At 46.3% G+C, this 21572-nt stretch overlaps 1 protein-coding gene across 1 annotated transcript in view; it reads left to right on the top strand.

Annotated features, from left to right (window-relative positions):
• The window catches only part of EEF1AKMT4 (EEF1A lysine methyltransferase 4), a 54927-nt gene that overhangs the window by 11856 nt on the left and 21499 nt on the right, over positions 1 to 21572 (top strand). The window contains exon 2 of the mRNA XM_026690533.2: positions 9288 to 9571. Within this exon, the coding sequence (XP_026546318.2) occupies positions 9288 to 9571 (284 nt within the window). The remainder of the gene's footprint in view (positions 1 to 9287; positions 9572 to 21572) is intronic.

Genomic DNA, 21572 nt, shown 5'->3' with positions numbered 1-21572 from the left:
CTTCTTATCCACTGCAGAGCATCCAGCATACCACACCGTTGCACAGTATGCCAAAATGCTCTCGATGGTAGAAACGGTAGAAAGTAACCAGAAATTACTTTCCATCCATGGTTTCTTGCCTTGCTTTCTGGTGCTTTGGAAAATAAATTGTCCCCCTTCTTTTTTGTGGCAACCTCTCACATACTGGAATAATGTTACTTAATTTCCCCAACCGATTTTAATATTCTGGAGGAAGAGGAAACGCACGGGTTTCCGATCCGCGCTTCCGATTCCCCAAGTCCTTAAATCAGTATTTCTCAACCCTGACAACTTCAAGGCATGTGGATTTCAACTCCCAGAATTCCCCAGCAGTGAAGCACCCACAATGTCTGAAGGCAAGCCGTTCCACTGGTTAATTGTCCTCACTATTAAGAAGTTTATCCTTGATTCCAATTTAATTCTCTCCTGGGTTATTTCCCATCCATTGTTCCTTCTCCTGCCCCCTACCGCTTTGGAAAATAAACTGTTGTGTGTTGATTGAAAATAAATGTGTGCGGATTGCAAGCTTGATATTTAAAGCACAGGTAATCCTCCATTTACGACCGGTTGCTTAGCGAACATTTGAAGTTACAGCAGCCCTCTCCAGGAGGACTTGCAGCCCAGTTCCGAAGTTCCAACAGCTGCCCCCACAATCACATCATCTCGCGTTGGCTGCTCTTCAACCAGCCCACATTTCCAACCGTGCACGGCATCCTGCAGTCACCTTTTACGATGTTTGCTGAAATCCAGCATTTGCATCCGGTTGTCAACTCATAAAGCATTCCTATGTTGAGTTGCCATAAGCGGGGGCGGGGGGACACACCAGAAGTACATTCCACGCTTATCTTACAAAGATTGTAGCTAGGCTACCAGATCTTCTGCCCGGAAAATTCTTCATTTGAGAATGTGATTGATGACACCCAGCCCATTAAAGTGCTTTGTTGGAGAATTTGATGGATCACAGACCCAGGGTGGAGAGAGGAAACAGGATCACAGATGATCGTAAATCATGTGTTGCAGAGTTGGCTCCAACTGGGATAATGTCGACATGTTGCTCCTAATAAATCTGTTGGATTCTTTTGAAGCTTGGCTTGAGGCTCATGATATAATTAGGGCAATCGCCAGAACCCTGACAGCGGTTTTCAGCAAAAACACCCCATACTGTCGTTTTCACTTAACAACCCCGGCATTTGCTTAACGGCATCGGTTCCTTTATAACCACGATGCTGCTTAGTGACCATTGCAAAAAGGCTGTAGAATTGGGTTGGTCATGTGGGTGGCCTACTTCAAGACAGGTCTTACGATGGTAATGGACAGTCTGTCATAAGTCAAGGACTGTTTATAAAGCAGCAGCCCCCAACCAATTTTTAAACCAAGGACCAGTTTTTATGGAAAACAATTTTCTCACGGAGCGTGTAGGTGGGGGGGAGGCATAGTTTCTTGTGCTACCTCGATCCCACATATGCGCAGATGAAGTTTCGCTTGCTTGCATGGCCCAATTCCTAACAAGCCACGGACCAGGGGTTGGGGACCTCTGCTATCAAGGAAACATCTGTTTTGGCCCTCCGGTGGCTGGTGGAGCTGGCAGCAGAGTCAGACATCAAGGAGGTTGGGGAGGAACCCGGGCCAGTCCTGAAGGCTGAGGAAGGTTCAGATGAGGGATCTGTGTCAAAGGCAGAGATGGGGCCAGGACAGGCTGGCAGTCATCAGCTGCCTTCAGGGTTGGACAGCAGTGAGGCGGAAGAGCAGCTGGAACGGGTTCCCAGCCTGCGAATACACAAAGCTTCCAAAGGAAAGAACAGTTACGAACTCAGGGTCGACATGGAAGAACGCCACAGGTGGATGATGAATGGCCCCTCCCGTTAGGATTAAAAGAGGACCAAAAAGTTGAGGAGGCTTGTGCAGGAAACAATGGGTTCGTTCCATCATTGTGAAGATCTGTCTGTGCATCCTAGAGAGTCTCTGCTAAGCCCTTCCTTGTCAGCACTGCGTTTGGAAATATTTACCGGGCAGCTTTCCAAGATAGATAAGGTCTGTGCTCCTAATTACACCCTTGATAGACTGTTTGCCAGGCTGTTGGTTGAATGTGAATGCAAGAAATTCATATTTGTTTTAATAAAAGGTGTTTGGTTGGGACAAAGAGTCTGCTTAGTGCTTTTTGGGGAAGCCTAGGACAGAACAACAGTCTCCTCCAGCTTACCTGTCCTCAGGCCTTGTCCTTCGTTATGCGGATTGGGCTTCCTGAGTAGCTCAGTTGGGTCTCTGGTTTCCTAGGAAGGATTCCGATCCTGTTGTTTGTTTCCTGGGATCCTTGCTTCTAATGGATCTCTAAGTGTAAAAAAAAAAAAAAAAAAACTAAAATAAAACAGGACATTGATAGTTTGGGAAGTCCCACCAGCCTGAGAACAGCTCCGAGCCATGATTTGACCTAGAGTGGTTTATCTCTTTAATCTGATTATTTTGCTCTAGCTTTTAGCTCGGACCTTCCTTAATCTGATCAAGGGAGAGAGGCTTCATTGTCCGGGCACTCTGGGATCAATGCGGACTAATTCCCTGATCCTGTTAGGTGGCCCGTCTGTCTGATCTGTGATTAAGAGGAGGTTAGAAAGTGGCAGGAAAGTTCCCCAGGTGGGTTGAGAGAGGTAGCAAGGGATCTAGTCTCCCATTTACGCATCACCTGTGGAAGTTGAGAATTTGAAGGTTAATCTGCTCAGAGCAAGGAACGATAAGAAGTCAGCTCTGGCGTGATAGTCCTCGACTTACAACAGTTCATTTAGTGACCGTTCAAAGTTACAATGGCACCTTCAAAAAAAAGCGACTTGGGACCATTTTTTCACACTTACGACTGTTTGCCGAATCCCCATGGTCAAAAATTTGGACGTTTTTGTCGATTGACTCGTATTTGTGACGGTTGCAGCATCCTGGGGTTGTCTGATTCCCCTTTTGCGACCTTCGGACTAGCGATGTCAGTAGGGAAGCCCGATTCATTTAACAACTGTGTTACTAACTTAAGAACCCCAGCGATTCACTTAACAGCGGTGGCAAGAAAAGTCGTAAAACAGGTAAAACGGAACGACTGTCTAGCTTAGCCACAGAAATGTTGGGCTCAGTTGTGGTCATAAGTCAAGGACTACCTGTATACCATCAAATTCTATATGTGCATGATAACTTGCTCCGTTTCAGTGGTGGGATTCAAAAATTTTTTACTACTGGTTCTGTGGGTGTGGCTTGATGTGTGTGCCGTGGCTTGGTGGGCATGGCTTGGTGGACGTGGCAGGGATACTGCAAAATCTCCATTCCCTCCCCACTCCTGGGGGAAGGTTACTGCAAAATCCCATTCCCTCCCCACCCCACTAACCTGCTTTCCAGCTCCGTTCTCCTGTGCAGGGCAACCAAAGGAGACCCAGATGATCAGCTGGGACTCGGGAGGCAGATGGGGGCAGATGGGGGTGGGGCCAGTCAGAGATGGTATTTGCCGGTTCTCCAGTCTACTCAAAATTTCCGCTACCGGTTCTCCAGAACTGGTCAGAACCGGCTGAATCCCACCTCTGCTCCATTTCAATATCATCAGCTGAACACCCACCACGACTTGTTTTGAGCCCGATCCAGATACAAGCGTTGGAAATGGTCCTATTTGGTGGTGGCCAGATCAGACAATATTGCTTGCACAAGGACAATTTATGTTTCTTTTGTTCTTGCATCAAGTGGGTAGCTTAAAAGACATCCTATCCTGAAGCGTTTTTAAAATATATATATATATATATATATATATATATATATATATATATATATATATATATATATATATATATATATATATATATATACATATATATATACAGAGAGGTTGTCAGTGATGGCTCAGAGATTCCCCACCCCCCCTTGCCAGTGGCATTATAATTAAGATATTTTTATGCCTGCCTCCACAAAACACTCACATATGCTGATTTTACATCTCCAACCTGGAGTGCTTTTGGAAGCTAAGCAAGATCAGATCTGTTTTGGTTTCAGACGGGAGAATAAAAAATTCTCGGTTGCCCGTTAGACCAATTTCTTAACTACAGAGGAGAGAGCCCGTTTGGGCTAGTGCACAGATGGGCAACTCTGGCCCCTTTTACCAACCTGTGGACTTCAATTCCCAGAATTCCTGAGCCAGGAACTCTGAGGGAAGTGTTCTGACCCAAACCTTGTTCCAAAGAAACAAACACAAAACAGAGGCAACAGCAAAACCTTTTAATGATTCTTTACAAATTCTGTTCCTTCCCAGTTAAAAGGCTGTTTCAAACTAATTGCCTCTGATAAGAACGAGCCTGGCCAAGGTTGTGCAAGGCTGCCAAGAACACTAGATGAAGTTGCCAAGAAATAGTTCAAACACAAAGCCGTCTCCAAATACAAACTAAGAGAGTATGAACGTCCACGAGGCTTGAGTGCAAAAAAAAATTCTTTGCTTCCTGCAAAGAACTCCAGTTTCTCAGCTGGCTTTTATCTCTTAAGGGAGGGGCCGTTACCTTGCAGTCTTACTCCTGAGTCGCCCGTGCGAACCACGACAGGAAGACAATGCGAGTGTGCAAGGGCAGGTACCGGCACCTGGAGGCTCAGTGGGCTGAGATCGTCAGCCAGTTCCAGGCCACGATGCAGTCCCACCGGAATGAGGCCCTTCAGCTCTTCGCCACCAGCGGCACTTCCCTCCGGCCTTCACCCAAAGCCCCACCCCAGGAGGCTGAAGCAAACCCCAAGTTGGAGTTTGTGCCCCACTCCGACCCACACAAAAAGACCACGAAGGGGGAGGCTCTCTGCAGCAACATAAACGTTCATTGCACATTTCTGGCCCAGGGGCCGTCGTTTGAAGACCCCTGATTTTGTGCAATATAAAAAAAAAAAATGCAAATATTTTTTTCTGCCAACCACCACCAAAATTTTCTCGTGGACTGCCAGTGGTCCACAGCCCATCAGTCGGTAACCACTGCTCCAGAACACGGAATCAGCATGGAGAAGAACCTTGGTTTGCAAAGCAGAAGAGAAATATTCTGATCATTTCTAGTCTTCCAGAAATTGAGGGAATTTGTGGCGGGGATTATACTAAAAGCTGCAGCTTCTGAGTATTTCACAGGCCGATGGCTCCTGGCCAGTTCCTGCTTTGCCCAGTGCATTAAGCCTCTTTTTTTCTCTTTTAATCTCTCCTTGGTTTGCAGGGGGCGTGTAATAGGAATTCCCCAGTTTGATGTGTCCTTTGGTAGCCACACGTTTGCCACATCGGCCAGCTGCTCATGAGCACCAGAAAGTTACAAAGCAGAAAGCAAAAGAATTCAGCTCCAAATCCGTATACACCACGGCTCTCTTTTGCATATTATTATTTTTTTGGGAGTGGGGGTTGCATATTAGCTTTGAGGAGGTGAGCAGGGGGGGATCCCTTGGATCGGGAATCCAGGGAATCAAGTTGATTCAGGTGTCTTGTTCTTTAGATGCCAGGCCTCTGTGTCTCTCTCCCCTCCAAGAAGGTGCCAGACGTATGAATTTCCAAGCTCACTGCAAAAGTAATTAAAGTGCCTATTGCAACCCACTCATTAACCGCTGTTTCCTCACTAATTAGGTTAATTGTGATCTGCAGCACCCACTCTGCCCCGTTCTCTCTCTTCTCCTCGGTTTTCCTCTGTCCTGCCACTCGCGTTTCTTTGGATAAAACCTTCTCAGAGAAATGTTAAGGAGCACATTCGTTTAAAACTGGCCACATCTGGAATTGGGCAAGAGAGCAAGGGTGGTGGGTTCTGCAGAAATTCGGCAGAAGCAGAAATGCCTATTAGCTCCTGGCTTAACCAGGAGGAAGAGGGAGAAATCTTCTGTTCCTAGACTCTCAGGAAAGACACTCTGCATTTGATGCTTGCACTCTGCACATGCTCAGAGGCATTTCTGGGTTCCAGAAAGAATAATCCTAGTTCAGGGTATCAGGGTTCCAAGTAATAGACCCATAGCAAGCAAAACTCCCAAGGCAGGTAGATTCCTCAGAGAATTATTGCATACTAGCTCCATACCCGTGCTTCGCTAGGAAGCTATGTGGTCGAGCTTAGTTTTTGGGGAGGGAACTAAGGGGGAGGGGGGGAATTCTACCTCTGCCTACCAGCATCCATTGGTATTCATCTGGCTAGCGTCTTGTCGGTGTGTGAGAAAATTGAGGGCTCTTTGGAAACTGAGACAGTATTTGCTGCGTGAGCAAGAGGGAGACAGCAAGGAGCCTGGGCGTGGCTTAGCTCAACTGTTCTGTACTAAAGCTGCTTGGTGCTGTCAAACTAAAACTGAAACTCCTCTGCTGGTGTTTTGCATTTGGAACAGATCTCTTTTGAGGTTGGGAGGGGGAGTAGAACTCCTTAGCATCAGAGCGTGTTAATAATAATATAATATGAAATACTAATGCTCCGATGGTCATTTTGAAAAATCCTTTCTTAGCACCTAGAAGCCAAGAGGAACATACGTGCCAAACTTTGATCCCACGACCATGGCGATGCTGCAATGGTCGTAAGTGTGAAAAACGGCCACTTTCTTCAATGCTGTTGTCACTTCAAATGGTCAACAAATGAATTGTTGTAAGTTGAGGGCTGCCTGTACTTTTGGGGGGGGGGCGGTCCATCATAACTTCAAATGGTCACTAACAGATTGGTTGCAGATTACCTATAACCGTGATGGCAAACCTGTGGCAAGCGTGCCACAGGTGGCACGCTGAGCCATTTGTGCGGGCACATGAGCCCCAGCCAAATTTACTAATTTTTGGCTGACTTGAGTCTGTTTTCACCCTCCTGGAGGCTCGAGGGAAACCTCTGTAGCCTTGGGAGGCCGAAAAACAGGCCTTCTGGAAATACCGAAAGTGCCGAAACACGCCAGTTTTCAGCCTTTCGAGGCTCCAGAGGCTTCCCTTGAGCCTCTGGGAGGGCAAAAACAGCCTCCCCTGGGCTCCAGAAGCCCCCTGGAGGCTGAAAACGGGCACTTCCGGTATTTCCGGAAGGCCCGTTTTTCGGCCTCCCGAGGCTGCGGAGGCTTCTCTCGAGCCTCCGGGAGGGTGAAAACGGCCTCAAACGGGCCAAAAAACCAGCTTGGAGGCACACACATGTGCAGTTCAGGAAAGGGGACGGGGCAGGGGTGTTGCGCATGCATGCGCAGGGGAGTCGGGGGGCACTGCATTGTGGGTGCCGGCACGTGCGTGCTTTCGGCACACCACAACGAAAAGTTTCGCCATCACTATAACGTGTGAAACCAAAGCTAAATTTTATATCAGTCCCTTTACATTTAAAGGAAACTTACATTTAATTAATACTGTTCCTCTCAAGCTTCTGTCACATTAAAAATAACAATCTGGTAAAGGTTTTTATTTTATTTTTAAAGATCCTAGGTGTTCTGCTTACGCAGCTCTGGGTTAGTTCTGAAACAGAATGGAAATAAAATGTGAGCTTTAACACTCTTAGTTGAATTTTTGAAATTCAAATTCTTGCACAGCTTGATGTTACAGAAGACTAGGGTGCAAATTAAAATACAAATATTTCAGAGGGTGGTGAGCATTTCAGTCTCTTGTGTACAAAAGCTTTTTACTTAGTGTTTTTTTTTAACCCAGAAGCTGTGTTTTAGCGGCATTTTTTTGTAGTTAAACTAATGAGAGTATTGTACTGGCATGAGCAAATGCCTGAATTTTAAAATATCTTTCGGTCTGTCTTGCCTGTCTAAAAATGTTATACAATTAACAAAACCTTTAAGCCTATTTTTTCTCCAAAAAAATTAGAAAAGAGAAACCTCAAACAAACTAAAAATACGAAAGAAAGAAAAACAAGGGGAAAAAAAGTGGGGGGAGGGAATCTACATTATATTTTGTAACTTACTAATAGTTGCTGGTTTCCTAATAATACATTACTATAATATGTACAAAATGTTACCATAAAAGATGGCCAGATCTCCTCCAGAGTAACACATACTGCTGCATCCTTTGAAAATATCAGTAGAAAATATTGTCTTTTCCAAAACATAGACCCCAGATTTCTGGCAACCATTCCTTGACATCTGGAATAGTGTTACTTGTCTAATTTTTTAGTGTGATTCTTTTGCAATCCCATACGCTTGATCCAGTCACCACGCTATAAAAAAGATGTTGAGACTCTAGAAAAAGTGCAGAGAAGAGCAACAAAGATGATTAAAGAGCTGGAGGCTAAAACATATAAAGAACAGTTGCAGGAATTGGAGATGTCTAGTTAAATGAAAACAAGAACTAGGGATGACATGATACTTGAGGGGTTGCCACAAAGAAGAGGGAGTCAACCTATTCCCCAAAACTCTTAAAGGCAAGAAGCAGTGGATGGAAATTAATCAAGAGGAGAAGCAACCTGGAACTAGGGCGAAATTTCATAACAGTGAGGACAATTAACCAGTGTAATAGCTTTGCCTTCAGACATCATGGGAGCTTCATCACTGGAGGTTTTTAAGAGGAGATTGGATTGTCTGAAATGGTATATAGGGTCTCTTGCTTGAGCAGGGGAGTTGACTAGAACAGTGGTCGCCAACCAGTGTGCCGGAGACCACTGGTGGTCCATAGAGAAGTGTCACCCCCAAAGCAATGAATCCAGGATGCACGGAAACTCAAGGCTGCACCGCCCACATGGCCCTCAGGAACACAAGGCTTGCATCGCTTGCATTGCAAACAACACGAGGTAGTGAGGGGAGGGGGGAAAGGATGCAGAGGGGAGACTTGCCCCACTCGCCCGACGCACCTGGCCTGGCCAACAGGCTGCTTCTTTCTGCTTCTTTCTTGTTCTGCTTTTGGCTGCACACAAGGAAAGCAGCAAAAGTCTTTCTTTCTCTCCCCCAAACTCTGCCAGAAATGAGTCTTTGGGACCCTGCAAGGCATCCTGCTCCAAGAGGCTGCGCCATCACGACAAGTCTCACAAAGACTCATTTCTGGCAGAGTTTGGAGGAGAGAAAAAAAGACTTCTGCTGCTTTCCTTGTATGAAGCCAAAAGTCTCTCCTCTCCTCTCCTCTCTCTCTCTCTCTCTTTCTCTCTCTCCCTCTCCCTCTCCCTCTCTCTCCTCTCCCTCTCCTCTCTCTCTCCCTCTCCTCTCTTTCCCTCCCTCTCTCACTCTATTATTCCATTAAATATCTGTCTTTATAGATGTCAAATATTTAGCTGTGACAAAAGTTTAAAGAGCTGGAGTGGCTGATGCTCCCAGCTTGCATCCCTGAGCGATTGACCGCTGGAAAATCCTTGAGAATAACCAACTCACCAATGTGTCTTCTGCAGGTTGTGGGAACAGTGCTCTGAGTTATGATCTTTTCCAGCTTGGATACACAGACATCACCAACATAGATTATTCCGCTGTGTGCATCGCAAGCATGCGAGACCGTTACGCGCATTGCTCGGGCTTGCATTGGGCGGTAATGGATGCCCGGTTCTTGACTTTCATGGACGGAAGCTTTGACGTGGTCTTGGAGAAGGGCTTTCTGGATTCCATCATGGTGGAAGAAAAGGACCTCTGGAATGTCTCCCAAGAGGCCAAGATACTTCTGGACCAAGTATTAACTGAGGTTAGTAGCCTGGATCCTTGTAGATGAAACCACATGGTGGTTTCCTTGATCATTTGCAGCAGTGTTATTCAAACTTGCCAACTTTTAAGAGGTGTGGACTTCAACTCCCAATATTCCCCAACCAGCCTTTCCACTGAAAATTTCCATTGCTAAGAGAGAAAGTTGTTAGGGTGAATTTTGTGAACCCCATTGTTGTGGTTAGCCGGCAGCAGGTGCGGACGGCTGAGGAGAGCGAGGACTCAGGTGAGGGGCCAGGACCATTAGGGAGTAGACTGCTGCCTTCAGAGATTGTGGGGGCTGTCAGCAGCGATGAGGAGGTTCCCGAGGAGCCTGTGCCAAGTGCGCATGCACACAAGGTTGCTCTCAGGAAAGAGCAGCTGCAGCAGCATGGGCGACTCAGGAGTAAGGCTGCAAGGTAATGGCCCCTCCCTCAAGAGGATAAAAGCCAGCTGTGAATTGGACGTTCTTTGCAGGAAGCAAAGACGTTTTGAAACTCGAGCCTCGTGGACACTGCAGTATCTTAAGTTGGTATTTGAAGACTCTTGTGTTGTAAAATATTTCTCGGTAACCTTACCTGTTATTTTTGGCAGCCTGGCACAGTTTTGGCAAGGCTCGTGCTTATCAAAGTTTATTAGTTTGCAGCAGCCTTTTAACCGAGGATTCGTAAGAATCATTAAAAGGTTTCTGTTCCCTTTGGTTCGTGTTTGTTTTAATTGGACAAGGGTTTGGGTCAGAACACCCATTTTACCAGCTTTCTTGCCGTGAATCACTGCCGTTGTTAAGTTAGTAACACGGACATTAAGTGAATCTGGCTTCCCCATTGACTTGGCTTGTGAGAAGGTCGCCAAAGGGGATCACGTGACCCCGGGACCCTGCAAACCATCATTAATATGAACCGATTGCCAAGCATCCCAATTTAGATCACGTGACCCTGGGAATGCTGCAGCGGTCGTAAGTATGAAAAATGGCCACCATGGGGCACAAAAGGAGCCCCTGACTAGACGTTCCCTGGGCAATGATGATGTCACCAACAGATCCTTTCATCACAGAAGCACTGACATGGAAGTAGTACAAGTCACTTTTTTCAATGCTGTTGTAACTTCGAATGGTCACTAAACGAATGATTGTATGTCGAGGACTATCTGGATTTGGGGAGTTAGAAGTATTTAGAATAACAGTGTTGGAAGGAAACTTACAGGTCATCCAGTCCAACCCCCACACCCAAGCAAGAGACCCTACCCCATTTCAGACAGATGGCAGTCCAACCTCTTCTTGAAAGCCTCCAGTGATGAAGCTCCCACAACTTCTGAAGGCAAAAGCTGTTCCATTGGTTGATTGTTCTCACTGTCAGAAAATTTCTCCTTATTTCCAGGTTAAATCTCTCCTTGTTCAGTTTCCCTCCATTATTTCTTTTCTGGTCTTCGGGTGCTTTGGAAAATAGCTTGACCCCTTTCTCTCTGTGGCAGCCCCTCAAATATTGGAAGACTGCTATCCTGTCTCCCCTGGTCCTTCTCTTCACTAAACTAGCCAGGCCCAGTTCCTGTAACCGTTCTTCATATGTTTTAGCCTCCAGTTCCCTAATCATCCTGGTTGCTCTTTTTCTAGAGTCTCAACATCTTTTTATAGTGTGGTGACCAAAACTGGATGCAGTACTCTAGGTGTGGTCTTACTAAGGCTTTATAGAGTGGTATTAGCACCTCCCTTGATCTTGATTGAATAGAATAGGAATAGGAATAATAGAGATAGGGATTGGGATGGAATGGAGTGGAATGGAATGGAATGGAATAGAATAGAATAGAATAGAATAGAATAGAATAGAATAGAATAGAATAGAATAGAATAGAATAGAATAGAATAGAATAGAATAGAATAGAATGAGTAGAGTGGAGTGGAGTGGAGTAGAGTGGAGTGGAGTGGAGTAGAGTGACATGAAGGGACCTTGGAGGTCTTCTAGCCCAGCCCTCTGTTCAAGCAGGAGAACCTGTACCCTTGTTGGTGAACCTATGTCACGTGTGCTGGAAGTGGCACACAGAGCCATTTCCCCCGGCACGTGAGAGGTCCACTGCACAGAGTTGGAAGGGACCTTGGAAGTCTTCTAGTCCAGTGATCGCCAACTGGTGGGCCGCGGCCCACTGGTGAGCTGCAAAAAATTTTTGGTGGTCCGCAGAGAAATGTCACCCCCAGAGCATCCCCCAAAGCAATTAATCCAGGCTGCGCAGGAACAGAAGGCTGCACTGCCCACATGGCCCTCCCTCCCCGCCCACTCACTCCTTACCCGGTAAACTTGTCTGCTAAATTGCTATTTTTCCTTTGTCCGACCATCATCTGTTCTGCTGTGCTGGAAGATTTAGATTAGCTAGAAAGCAGAAAATGGTTGGATTTCTTGCTTTCTAACTAGTCTTTAGATCTTCAGCTCTGCTTTTAAGCAGAGCTGAACCTCCCTTAGGACTGAAGCATCTATTATTCAGTGCAGACTCAGGTAGCCGATGGCAGAAACACAGATGTGAATCTGTGATTCTGTGAGCAACTCAATCTGCCTGCCTGCTTTGCCTGATTTTGGGTAAAAGTTGCTCTTTTTCTATAAACAAGTTCAATATTTATATAAATATTTATAATATTTACATACAAGCCATGCCCAGCCAGTCACATGACCACCAAGCCACACCCACAAATTAGGCCACACTCACAGAACCGGTTAGTAGTCCCTGGGATTTAAAATTATGACTTTGGTGATCCCTGAGGTCCAAAAGGTTGGCGACCCCTGTTCTAGTCCAACCCCCTGCTTAGGCAGGAAACCCTATACCATTTCAGACAAATAGTTGTTCAATCTTTTTTTTAAAAAAAAATAAAAATCTTCCACTGTTGGAGTATTTACAACTTCTGGAGGCAAGTTGTTCCACTGATTAAATGTTCTAACTGTCAGGAAATTTCTCCTTAGTTCTAGGTTGTTTCTCTCCTTGATCAGTTTCCATCCGTTGCTTTTTGTCCTGCCTTCTGGTGCTTTGGAAAGAAGGTTGACACCGCCTTCTTTGTGGCAGCCCCTGTTAATGCAGTTTAGGATTGCCTTGGCTTTTTTGTTTGAGCCCAAAAGGGAACACCGAAGCCCCTGCCCAGAGCTCCGCTTCTTCCTCGTGGCACAACATTGGGAAGTGCAACAAGATCCAGGTGATCTGGGCTATCCTTTTGGTGGAGATTGCCTGTGTGCCGTTCCTGACTTGGCATCATTTTGGCAGTGAGAAAAGTTTGGCCGATGGATTCCGGTGTCCTTCCAGAAATTGAGCTAGGAACGTCTAAGACTGTATTACTATTCTTCTCGTCCTTCCTATTACCTATCTCTTCTCACTTATGACTATAACCGTGTTGCTTGTATCTGTACAATTTATATTGTTTTATTTGTTTCCTAGCAAGATTTGATTGCTTATTAGTAACCTGTGACTATCACTAAGTGGTGTATCTTATGATTCTTGATGAATGTATTTTATTTTTTCTTTATGTACACTGAGAGCATATGTACCAGACAAATTCCTTCTGTATCCAGTCACACTTGGCCAATAAAGAATTCAATTCAGTTCAGTTCAGTTCAATTCTATTCAATTCTAATTCTATTCTAATTCTATTCCATTCCATTCCATTCCATTCCATATTTTCTTCTCTTCTCTTCTCTTCTCTTCTCTTCTCTTCTCTTCTCTTCTCTTCTCTTCTAATTCTCTTCTATTCTATTCCATATTTTCTCTTCTCTTCTCTTCTCTTCTCTTCTCTTCTCTTCCATTCTCATTCCATTCCATTCCATTCCCTTCCATTCCATTCCATTCCCTATTCCTTCTATTCTTTCTCTTCTCTTCTCTTCTCTTCTCTTCTCTTCTCTTCTCTTCTCTTCTCTTCTCTTCTCTTCTTCTCTTCTCTTCCCTTCCCTTCCCTTCCCTTCCCTTCCCTTCCCTTCCCTTCCCTCTCCTCTCCTCTTCATCTACACTATTCTATTCTATTCTATTCTATTCTATTCTATTCTATTCTATTCCATTCTATTCTATTCTATTCTCTTCTCTTCTCTTCTCTTCTCTTCTCTTCTCTTCTATTCTCTTCTCTTCTCTTCTATTCTTCTTCTCTTCTCTTCCCCTCCCTCCCCTCCCCTCCCCTCCCCTTCTATTCCTATTTCTATTTCTATTTCCATTCTATTCTATTCACGGGGCCCAGGTTGAGCAAGTTTCCAGGCAGAAAGGGGACCGGATCAACCACCCCAAGCCAATAAAATGTTATAAATAAATCCAAATACACTTTACAGGCCGTCAAGGAAGCCCAGCATGTTTGGTGCACCTGCTGGATGCCACCATCCTCATTTCGAAGAGATTCCCTCCATGCCAAAAAAAAACAAAACCCCAAAACCCCCCACCCGTTTCCTCTCGCCCCTCCCCGCCTCACCCCGCCCCACCACCCAAAACAAAGCACAGCTGCCTGCTGTTGCCACGGCAACACTTCTCTGTCATAAATAGCCGCTTGCAGATGGCAGGCCTTTCACTCTAATCAGGCCTCTTTAGGTCCCCGATGAAAGGTGCAGCCCCGGGGAAGCACCTGGCAGCACCTGGCAAGGGATTCGGAACAAGAAGGAACCAGCTATGGATTTGCCCCCCAAAAGCACCCTTCTTCTCCCCGCAAAGCCTGGGCTTGCAAGGGTGCAATCTGTCTCATGGGGGGGGATTTGTCCTTTTATACACTACCCCCACACACACCATTTTCTCTCAGTTGTCCAACTCCCCCCCCTTCCCCACTTTGCATCTCATTAGCTGGAGGTTTTTTTCCCCTGCCCTCGGGAAGGGCTGGGGGTGGGGGAAATCCGCCAGGCTGGCTCTCCCTGTTTCCATGGCAACCCCCATCCCTGTCGGTATTGACTAGGTGAGGCGGGGGGGAGGAGGGACAAGGAAGGTTTTCTCGGGGATGCTAATTGAGCTACAGCAAACATATTGAATTTGCCTGGGGGAGTCAGGCAGTGTGTGTGTGTGTGTGTGTGTGTGTGTGTGTGTGTTCCAGGAAGGGAGAAAGATGCATTTTTATTTTGTTTCGGTCATCATTCCTGTTCTGACCAAGCAGAGGTGGTTATTCAGCAGGTTCTGACCAGTTCTGGAGAACCTGTAACGGAAATTTTGAGTAGTTCGGAGAACTGGCAAATACCACCTCGGACTGGACATTTTGCAGTATCCTCCTTCCCCTGCCACGCCCACCAAGCCACACCCACAGAACTGGTAGTAAAAAAATTTGTATCCCACCACTGCTTCCGAGACTGCAATTAAGCACACGCTTAGTTAAAACAAAACTCTTGTTTTATTTCATAGCTGGGAATTATGTTCATTCCCAGCCTGTAATGAGTCCCAAACAGTCCCTTGAGATAAGCACCCACCTTTCTCTCCTTTGAATTGCTGCCAACAACAAAAGTGCCAAATGAACTCTAAAAAAAAAAACCAACCGAAGTACCAAGTCCACACGGAGCTTCAAGGGTTAATCCGAAGAGAACCAACGACTTTGCTTCTGCAAAGGTTTCTTCACCTTTGCCTGTCCTTTATAGCTTATGGGAGGGACAATCACCTCCAAGCCTTACTCCCGATTCGCCCCTTTTGTCTCAGCTGCTCTTGGCTTCTAGCAGCTCTATGCACACGCACACTGGGAACAGGCTCCCCTTGTTCCTCTGCCTCGCTGCTGCCAGACTCCAGAGGCTCCAGAGTCAGCACACCACTCCCAGATAGTCCTGGCCCCATCTCTGCATCGGACGCAGGACCCTCGTCCGAGTCCTCCAGACTCCCAGACAGGTCCCCATTCTTCCCCACTGTCCGATTCCACTGCCATTTGCACAGGCTGCCGCACGACAATTCCACCCTCCTCAGTTCCTTTCCCCCGAACTCTCCAAAGTTCATTTCTTTCTTTTATTTAGGCTGCCCCTTTGGCTCCAAGTGGGAGTAATACGAAAACCCACATCAAATTTGTCCCCGTTGGCTTGGGAAGAGTGTCCACTCCTGTCTCTGATTCTGGGCAAGCAAGTCCCAAAGGTGCCTTTTTCGGGAGGCACCTGGACTTTCTGATTTTTTTTTCTTTGAAGACATTTCGCTTCTCATCCAAGAAGTTTCTTCAGCTCTGACAGGATACTAGGGAATGGAAGGATTTATATTCCTTGCAGACAGCTGGTCATTTGCCTCCTTTGGGAAGAATATAAATCCTTCCATTCCCCACCATCAAGTCAGAGCTGAAGAAGCTTCTTGGACTTCAAAAAACAAACAAACTCACAGCCTCCTGGTGATTGGCCCAAAGTCACCCAATTGGCTTTTATGGCTAAGGTGGGACTAGAACTTACTGTTTCCTGGTGATTGGCCCAAAGTCTCCCAGCCGGTTTTCATGTCTAAGGAGGTACTAGAACTCACAGTCTCCTGATGATTGGCCCAAAGTCACCCAAATGGTTTTCATGCCTAAGGTGGGACTAGAACTCCCAGTCTCCTGGTGATTGGCCCAAAGTCTCCCAGCCGGTTTTCATGTCTAAGGCGGGACTAGAACTCACAGTCTCCTGGTGATTGGCCCAAAGTCAACCAGCCAGCTTTCATGCCTAAGGCGGGACTAGAACTCACAGTCTCCTGGTGATTGGTCCAAAGTCAATCAGTCGGCTTTCATGCCTAAGGAGGGACTAGAACTGCCAGTCTCCTGATGATTGGCCCAAAGTCACCCAATTGGCTTTCATGCCTAAGGTGGGACTAGAATTCATCGCCTCCTGGTGATTGGCCCAGAGTCATCCAGCTCGGCTTTCATGCCTAAGGTGGGACTAGAACTCTCCGCCTCCTGGTGATTGGCCCAAAGTCACCCAGCTGGCTTTCATGCCTAAGGTGGGACTAGAACTCACCGCCTCCTGGTGATTGGCCCAAAGTCAACCAGCCGGCTTTCATGCCTAAGGCGGGACTAGAACTCACAGTCTCTTGGTGATTGGCTCAAAGTCACTCAGTCGGCTTTCATGCCTAAGGCGGGACTAGAACTCAGTCTCCTGGTGATTGCCCCAAAGTTACCCAACTGGCTTTTATGCCTAAAGCAGCACTGGAACTCACAGTTTCCTGGTTTCTAGCTGAGCACCTTCATCCCTACACCAAACCGACTCTCCAATATTGATTGTCCTATAATTAAAAATAAAATGAAATAGATCATATCTCTTATGCACGAGTCTAGTTTGGATCTGCCACTGAGATCCTTGTGTATAACCACAGAGCCTGTTTCTTACCGGGGAGGGGGGAAGTGATAATGACATTTAGACTAGGAAAAGGGGTAACTGGGTCACACAAAGAACTGCTGTGCTAATCCATCATATTAAATGTGGGACAAAATGTATTTTCCTCCCTGGATGCTATGGAACTCCAGGAAACAGTCCCTAAGTGCATCTAGTTTTATTAACACTTCCTAGACATTAAACTCCTTTTTTTTTTTTTTTTTCAAAATATAATAAATTGCATTGTGCCATGTGGATTATTTAGACATTTCCCCCCTCTTTATAGCTCTATACAACATCATTAAAACTTCCTGGTAAGCACTTAGTATTTAACACCTGTATCCCTAACTTGGACACCTGAAATGATGCTGCAGGTAACTGTTTTTGGCTTTTTTTCAACCAGGGTTATTAAAAGAAGGGAAATGATTGACTGTTTTCTGCTAATGAAGGCAGCGTTAAGCCCAGGATCTTGCATAAGTCCATTTGCACCAGCCTAAAACCTTTGCACAAGTGAAATAGCGGATGACAAGCTCCGAGTCACAAAAATTGCCATTAAAAAAATATCTTGAACATATGGGAGCAAAGAAGAAAAACGTAGGTGGGTGTTGAAAAAGTGTCAGAAATGGAGGGAGAAAAAAACAAACCAAGGGTGAAGTAAAGAACAAGGATTTGGGCAATCTTAAAAAGGAGATTAGTTCTCTCAGGAAAAAAAAACTAGAGGTAGCCCTCAACTTACAATTTGTTTAGGGACCATTCAAAGTTACATAGTTCTGACGGTTCTTCTCCCAGCCATTCCAGCATCCCCACAGTCACATGATCAAAATTTGGTTCGTATTTATGACGCCTGCAGTGTTCCCGGGGGTCACGTGATCCCCTTTGGCGAACCTTCTGGCAAGCCAATGGGAAAACCCGATTCATTTAACAACCGTGTGACTAGCTTAACGACTGCAGCGGTTCACCTTAACAGCTGTTGTGGTTCGCCGGCAGCAGGTGTGAATGGCTGAGGTTTCGGAGAGCGAGGACTCAGATGAGGGGCCTGCGTGTGATGCAGGGATGGGGCCAGGACTATCAGGGAGTGAAACGTTGCCTTCGGAGGTTGTGGAGGCTGGCAGCAATGATGCAGAGGTCCCTGAGGAGCCTGTGCCCAGTGCGCGTGTGCGCAGGGCTGTTCAAAGGAAAGAGCAACTGCAGCAACACGGGCGACTCTGGGGTAAGGCTACAAGGTAATGCCCCCCCCCTCCCTTAAGAGATAAAAGCCAGCTGAGAATCCGGAGTTCTTTGCAGGAAGCAAAGAAGGTTTTGCACTCAAGCCTTGTGGACATTCGGACTGTCTTAGTTTGTGTTTGGAGACTCTTTGTGTTTGAATTATTTCTTAGTAACTTTATCTAGTGTTCTTGGCAGCCTTGCACCACCTTGGCAAGGCTCATTCTTATCAGAGACAATGAGTTTGAAACAGCCTTTTAACCGTGAAGGAACGGAATTCGTAAAGAATCATTAAAAGGTTTTGCTGTTACCTCTGTTTCATGTTTGTTTCCTTGGAACAAGGTTTGGGTCAGAACAACAATGGTGACAAGAAAGGTGATATAAACTGGAACCAAACTCCCTAACTGTCCCTCTCAGCCGTGGAAATTTTGGGCTCCACTGCCTGTAGTTTTAAAAGAAATCATGCTGAGGTTAGAGTTCCCCTCCATCCCTTAACATGTCTTCTATTTAGTCAATCTCTTCAGCTGGAAATCCAGACTGGTTTCGTCCTTTCTTTCTAAAACTGGAGCAAGTTTAATCGTTTGCTTTCCATTCCAACATTGGACCTGGGTAATTCAGAAGGACAAAGTTTTCCAGCAAACTCTTCCTTCGGTATTTAAACTCAAGGATGCTTGCTCCAAGATTTGTCCAGGTGGCCTTCATGGGCTTGTTTTGTTTGAGGCAGAAGGCAGTCATTTATAGATGTGTTGTAGCTGCCCTCTGACCAGTGGTGGGATTCAAATTTTTTTACTACCGGTTCTGTGGGTGTGGCTAGGTGGGCGTGGCTTGATGGGCATGGCAGGGGAAGGACACTGTAAAATCCCCATTCTCTTCCCCACCCCACTCACCTGCTTTCCAGCTCCGTTCTCCTGTGCAGGGCAACCAAAGAAGACCCAGCCAATCAGCTGGGACTCGGGAGGGCAGAGAATAGATGGGGGCGGGGCCAGTCAGGGGTGGGATTTGCCGGTTCTCTGAACTACTCAAAATTTCCGCTATCATTTCTTCAGAACTGGGCAGAACCTGCTGAATACCATCTCTGCCTCTGACCAAAGGGGAACTCATTGTGTCTGAAGCTCTTAAAAATGTTGTTTTCCCCTCTTTGATGCATATTAGGAATCCCCATGCTAAACAGTCATTTGTCGGTAAAAGGCTTGCGTGGGGGGCTGGACTAGAAGACCTCCAAGGTCCCTTCCAACTCTGTTTGTCTTGTGTTGGAGCACTGATTGTCTAGATCAGTATTTCTTGAACTAGGCAAGTTTAAGGTGTGTGGACTCCAACTCCAAGAATTTCCCAACCAATTTTAATATTCTGGAGGAAGAGGAAACGCGCACGTTTTTCGATCCACATTTCTGATCCCCAAGACCTTAAATCAGTGTTTCCCAACCCCGGCAACTTTTAAGGTATGTGGACTTCAATTCCCAGAATTCCCCAGCCAGCTTTAATGGTCTTGATGTTCTCCAGATGTTTTTGGACTTTAGCTTCTACCCCCAGGAGTTATCGTGGCAGTGGGCAAAGCTTTCACTCATTTCCTGTGACAGGTTGTTCTTGTATGGGTAGTCCGCGACTTATGACTTTAATGAAGTCTGTCCATTATGGTCATAAGTCATGATGGTCACAAAATGGATCTCTCCCAGCCTTTTTTTTGCATCAGTTGTTAAGCGAACCCATTGTTCCCTTAAAACCAGAAATAAAACTCTGGGTTTGGGCAAAACTGTCATAAATGAAGCCACATGACTATGGGATGCTGCAAATGGTCATAAATGCAGGCTGGCTGCCGAGCCCCTCGCATGCAGTCAAGTGACCAGAGTAGGGTACCCAGCAATTGGAACCTGTTCTGACCAAGGTTTCCCGAGACCGTAATTAAGCACACGCTTAGTTAAAACAACTCTTGTTTTATTTCAACGCTGGGAATTACATTCATTCCCAGCCTGTAATGAGTCCCAAACAGTCCCTCAAGATAAGCACCCACCTTTCTTTCCTTTGAATTGCTGCCAACAACAAAAGTGCCAAATGAACTATAAAAAACCAACCAAAGTACCAAGTCCACACAGAGCTTCAAGGATAATCCGAACAGAACTAACGACTTTGCTTCCCGCAAAAGTTTCTTCACCTTTGCCTGTGCTTTATACCTTATGGGAGGGGCAGTCACCTCCAAGCCTTACTCCCGACTCGCCCCTTTTGTCTCAGCTGCTCTTGCCTTCTAAGCAGCTCTGAGCACACGCGACTGGGAACAGGCTCTCCTTGTTCCTCTGCCTCGCTGCTGCCAGATTCCAAAGGGTCCGGAGGCAGCACCCCACTCCCAGATGGTCCTGGCCCCATCTCTGCATCGGACGAAGGACCCTCTTCCAAGTCCTCACCAGACTCCCAGACTGGTCTCTGTTCTTCCCCACTGTCCGATTCCGCTGCTATTTGCACAGGCTGCCAACAAACCACAACAGAACCTTGGAACTGGATCATAAATATACTGCCCCTCGCCCCCGGAAGATCCACTGTAACTTTTGAACAGCGACCACGACTGCCTGTATGTGGCAGAGAAACCAACTTGGGCCTACTGACACGTTTTACACCCACAGCACCATTTTTAATCCTTCAGTGGGAGTATCCAAACAGTAGGATGGTGGGTTCGATTCAATTAGGTCCCCTCAATTTAAGGCAGCAGATGGTGTTCAGCACAGAAAACGGGCTCTTCAGCTCGTTTTTAGACATGTTGCTATTCTCATGCAAAAAGCAAATCATCGGAAAACTGTTCTTTGCTTCCACTTTTCAGTGAATAGTTTATTAGAGTGATGCATGAAAGAAAAGCGTCCCCTTTTCTCTCCGTCTCTTCACATTTCTGGTCCTCAGTCAAACCTTTCAGCTTTTAATAATCCAGTACTGTGCTTCCCCCAAAATAAGACCCAGTCTTGTAATTATTTTTTGCCAACAAAAAAAAAAAACACCACCAGGTCTTGTTTTCGGGGGTGACTTCCGTGGACTTGCCTTGCGGAGGCAGCTCCAAAAGCCCCGCCCAGCAGCAGCCCATTATCAGCCCACTTCTTTTGCCGCCATTTTGCGCATGTCACTCCCGGCCTCTGTTTCGCTGTCAGAAGCCTTCTGGAAAGGCCTCTGCAGCCAAGAAAAGAGGTCCGTATTGATGCATGCATTGCCCCTGCCCTCCGTTTCGCCGTCTGAGGCCCTTTCCGGAAAGCCCTCTGCAGCCGATAACAGAGTTCCGGATTGTGGCCACAGAAGAAGTGGGCCTGTGAGGCAAGGCAGGTGTCGGGGGTGTGTGAAGCTAAATGGCTATGCATATGTCAATTTCGGGTTTGACAGTTACCAGGCCTCACAGTGAAATGGAGGCCAGGGGCAACGTCCCAACATGAGTGACATTGAGCTGGCCACGCCTACCCTGGCCATGCCTGCCCGGCCCTCTGAGATCAAACACAACCCTGATGCGGCCCTCAATAAAATTTGACAACCTTGTTTTAGAGGGATATTGGATCTTGAGCTGCCACATAACATTTGTTGAATTCTTTCTTTGCGTGGTTGTTTCCG

This window comes from Notechis scutatus, chromosome 4 (assembly GCF_049901735.1).
Source record: "Notechis scutatus isolate UNSWTSFEM ecotype Mainland chromosome 4, rNotScu1.2, whole genome shotgun sequence".
NCBI classification, from domain to species: domain Eukaryota; kingdom Metazoa; phylum Chordata; class Lepidosauria; order Squamata; family Elapidae; genus Notechis; species Notechis scutatus.
Note: the sequence above shows the minus strand (reverse complement) of the source record. Positions and strands in the feature narration are given on the sequence as shown.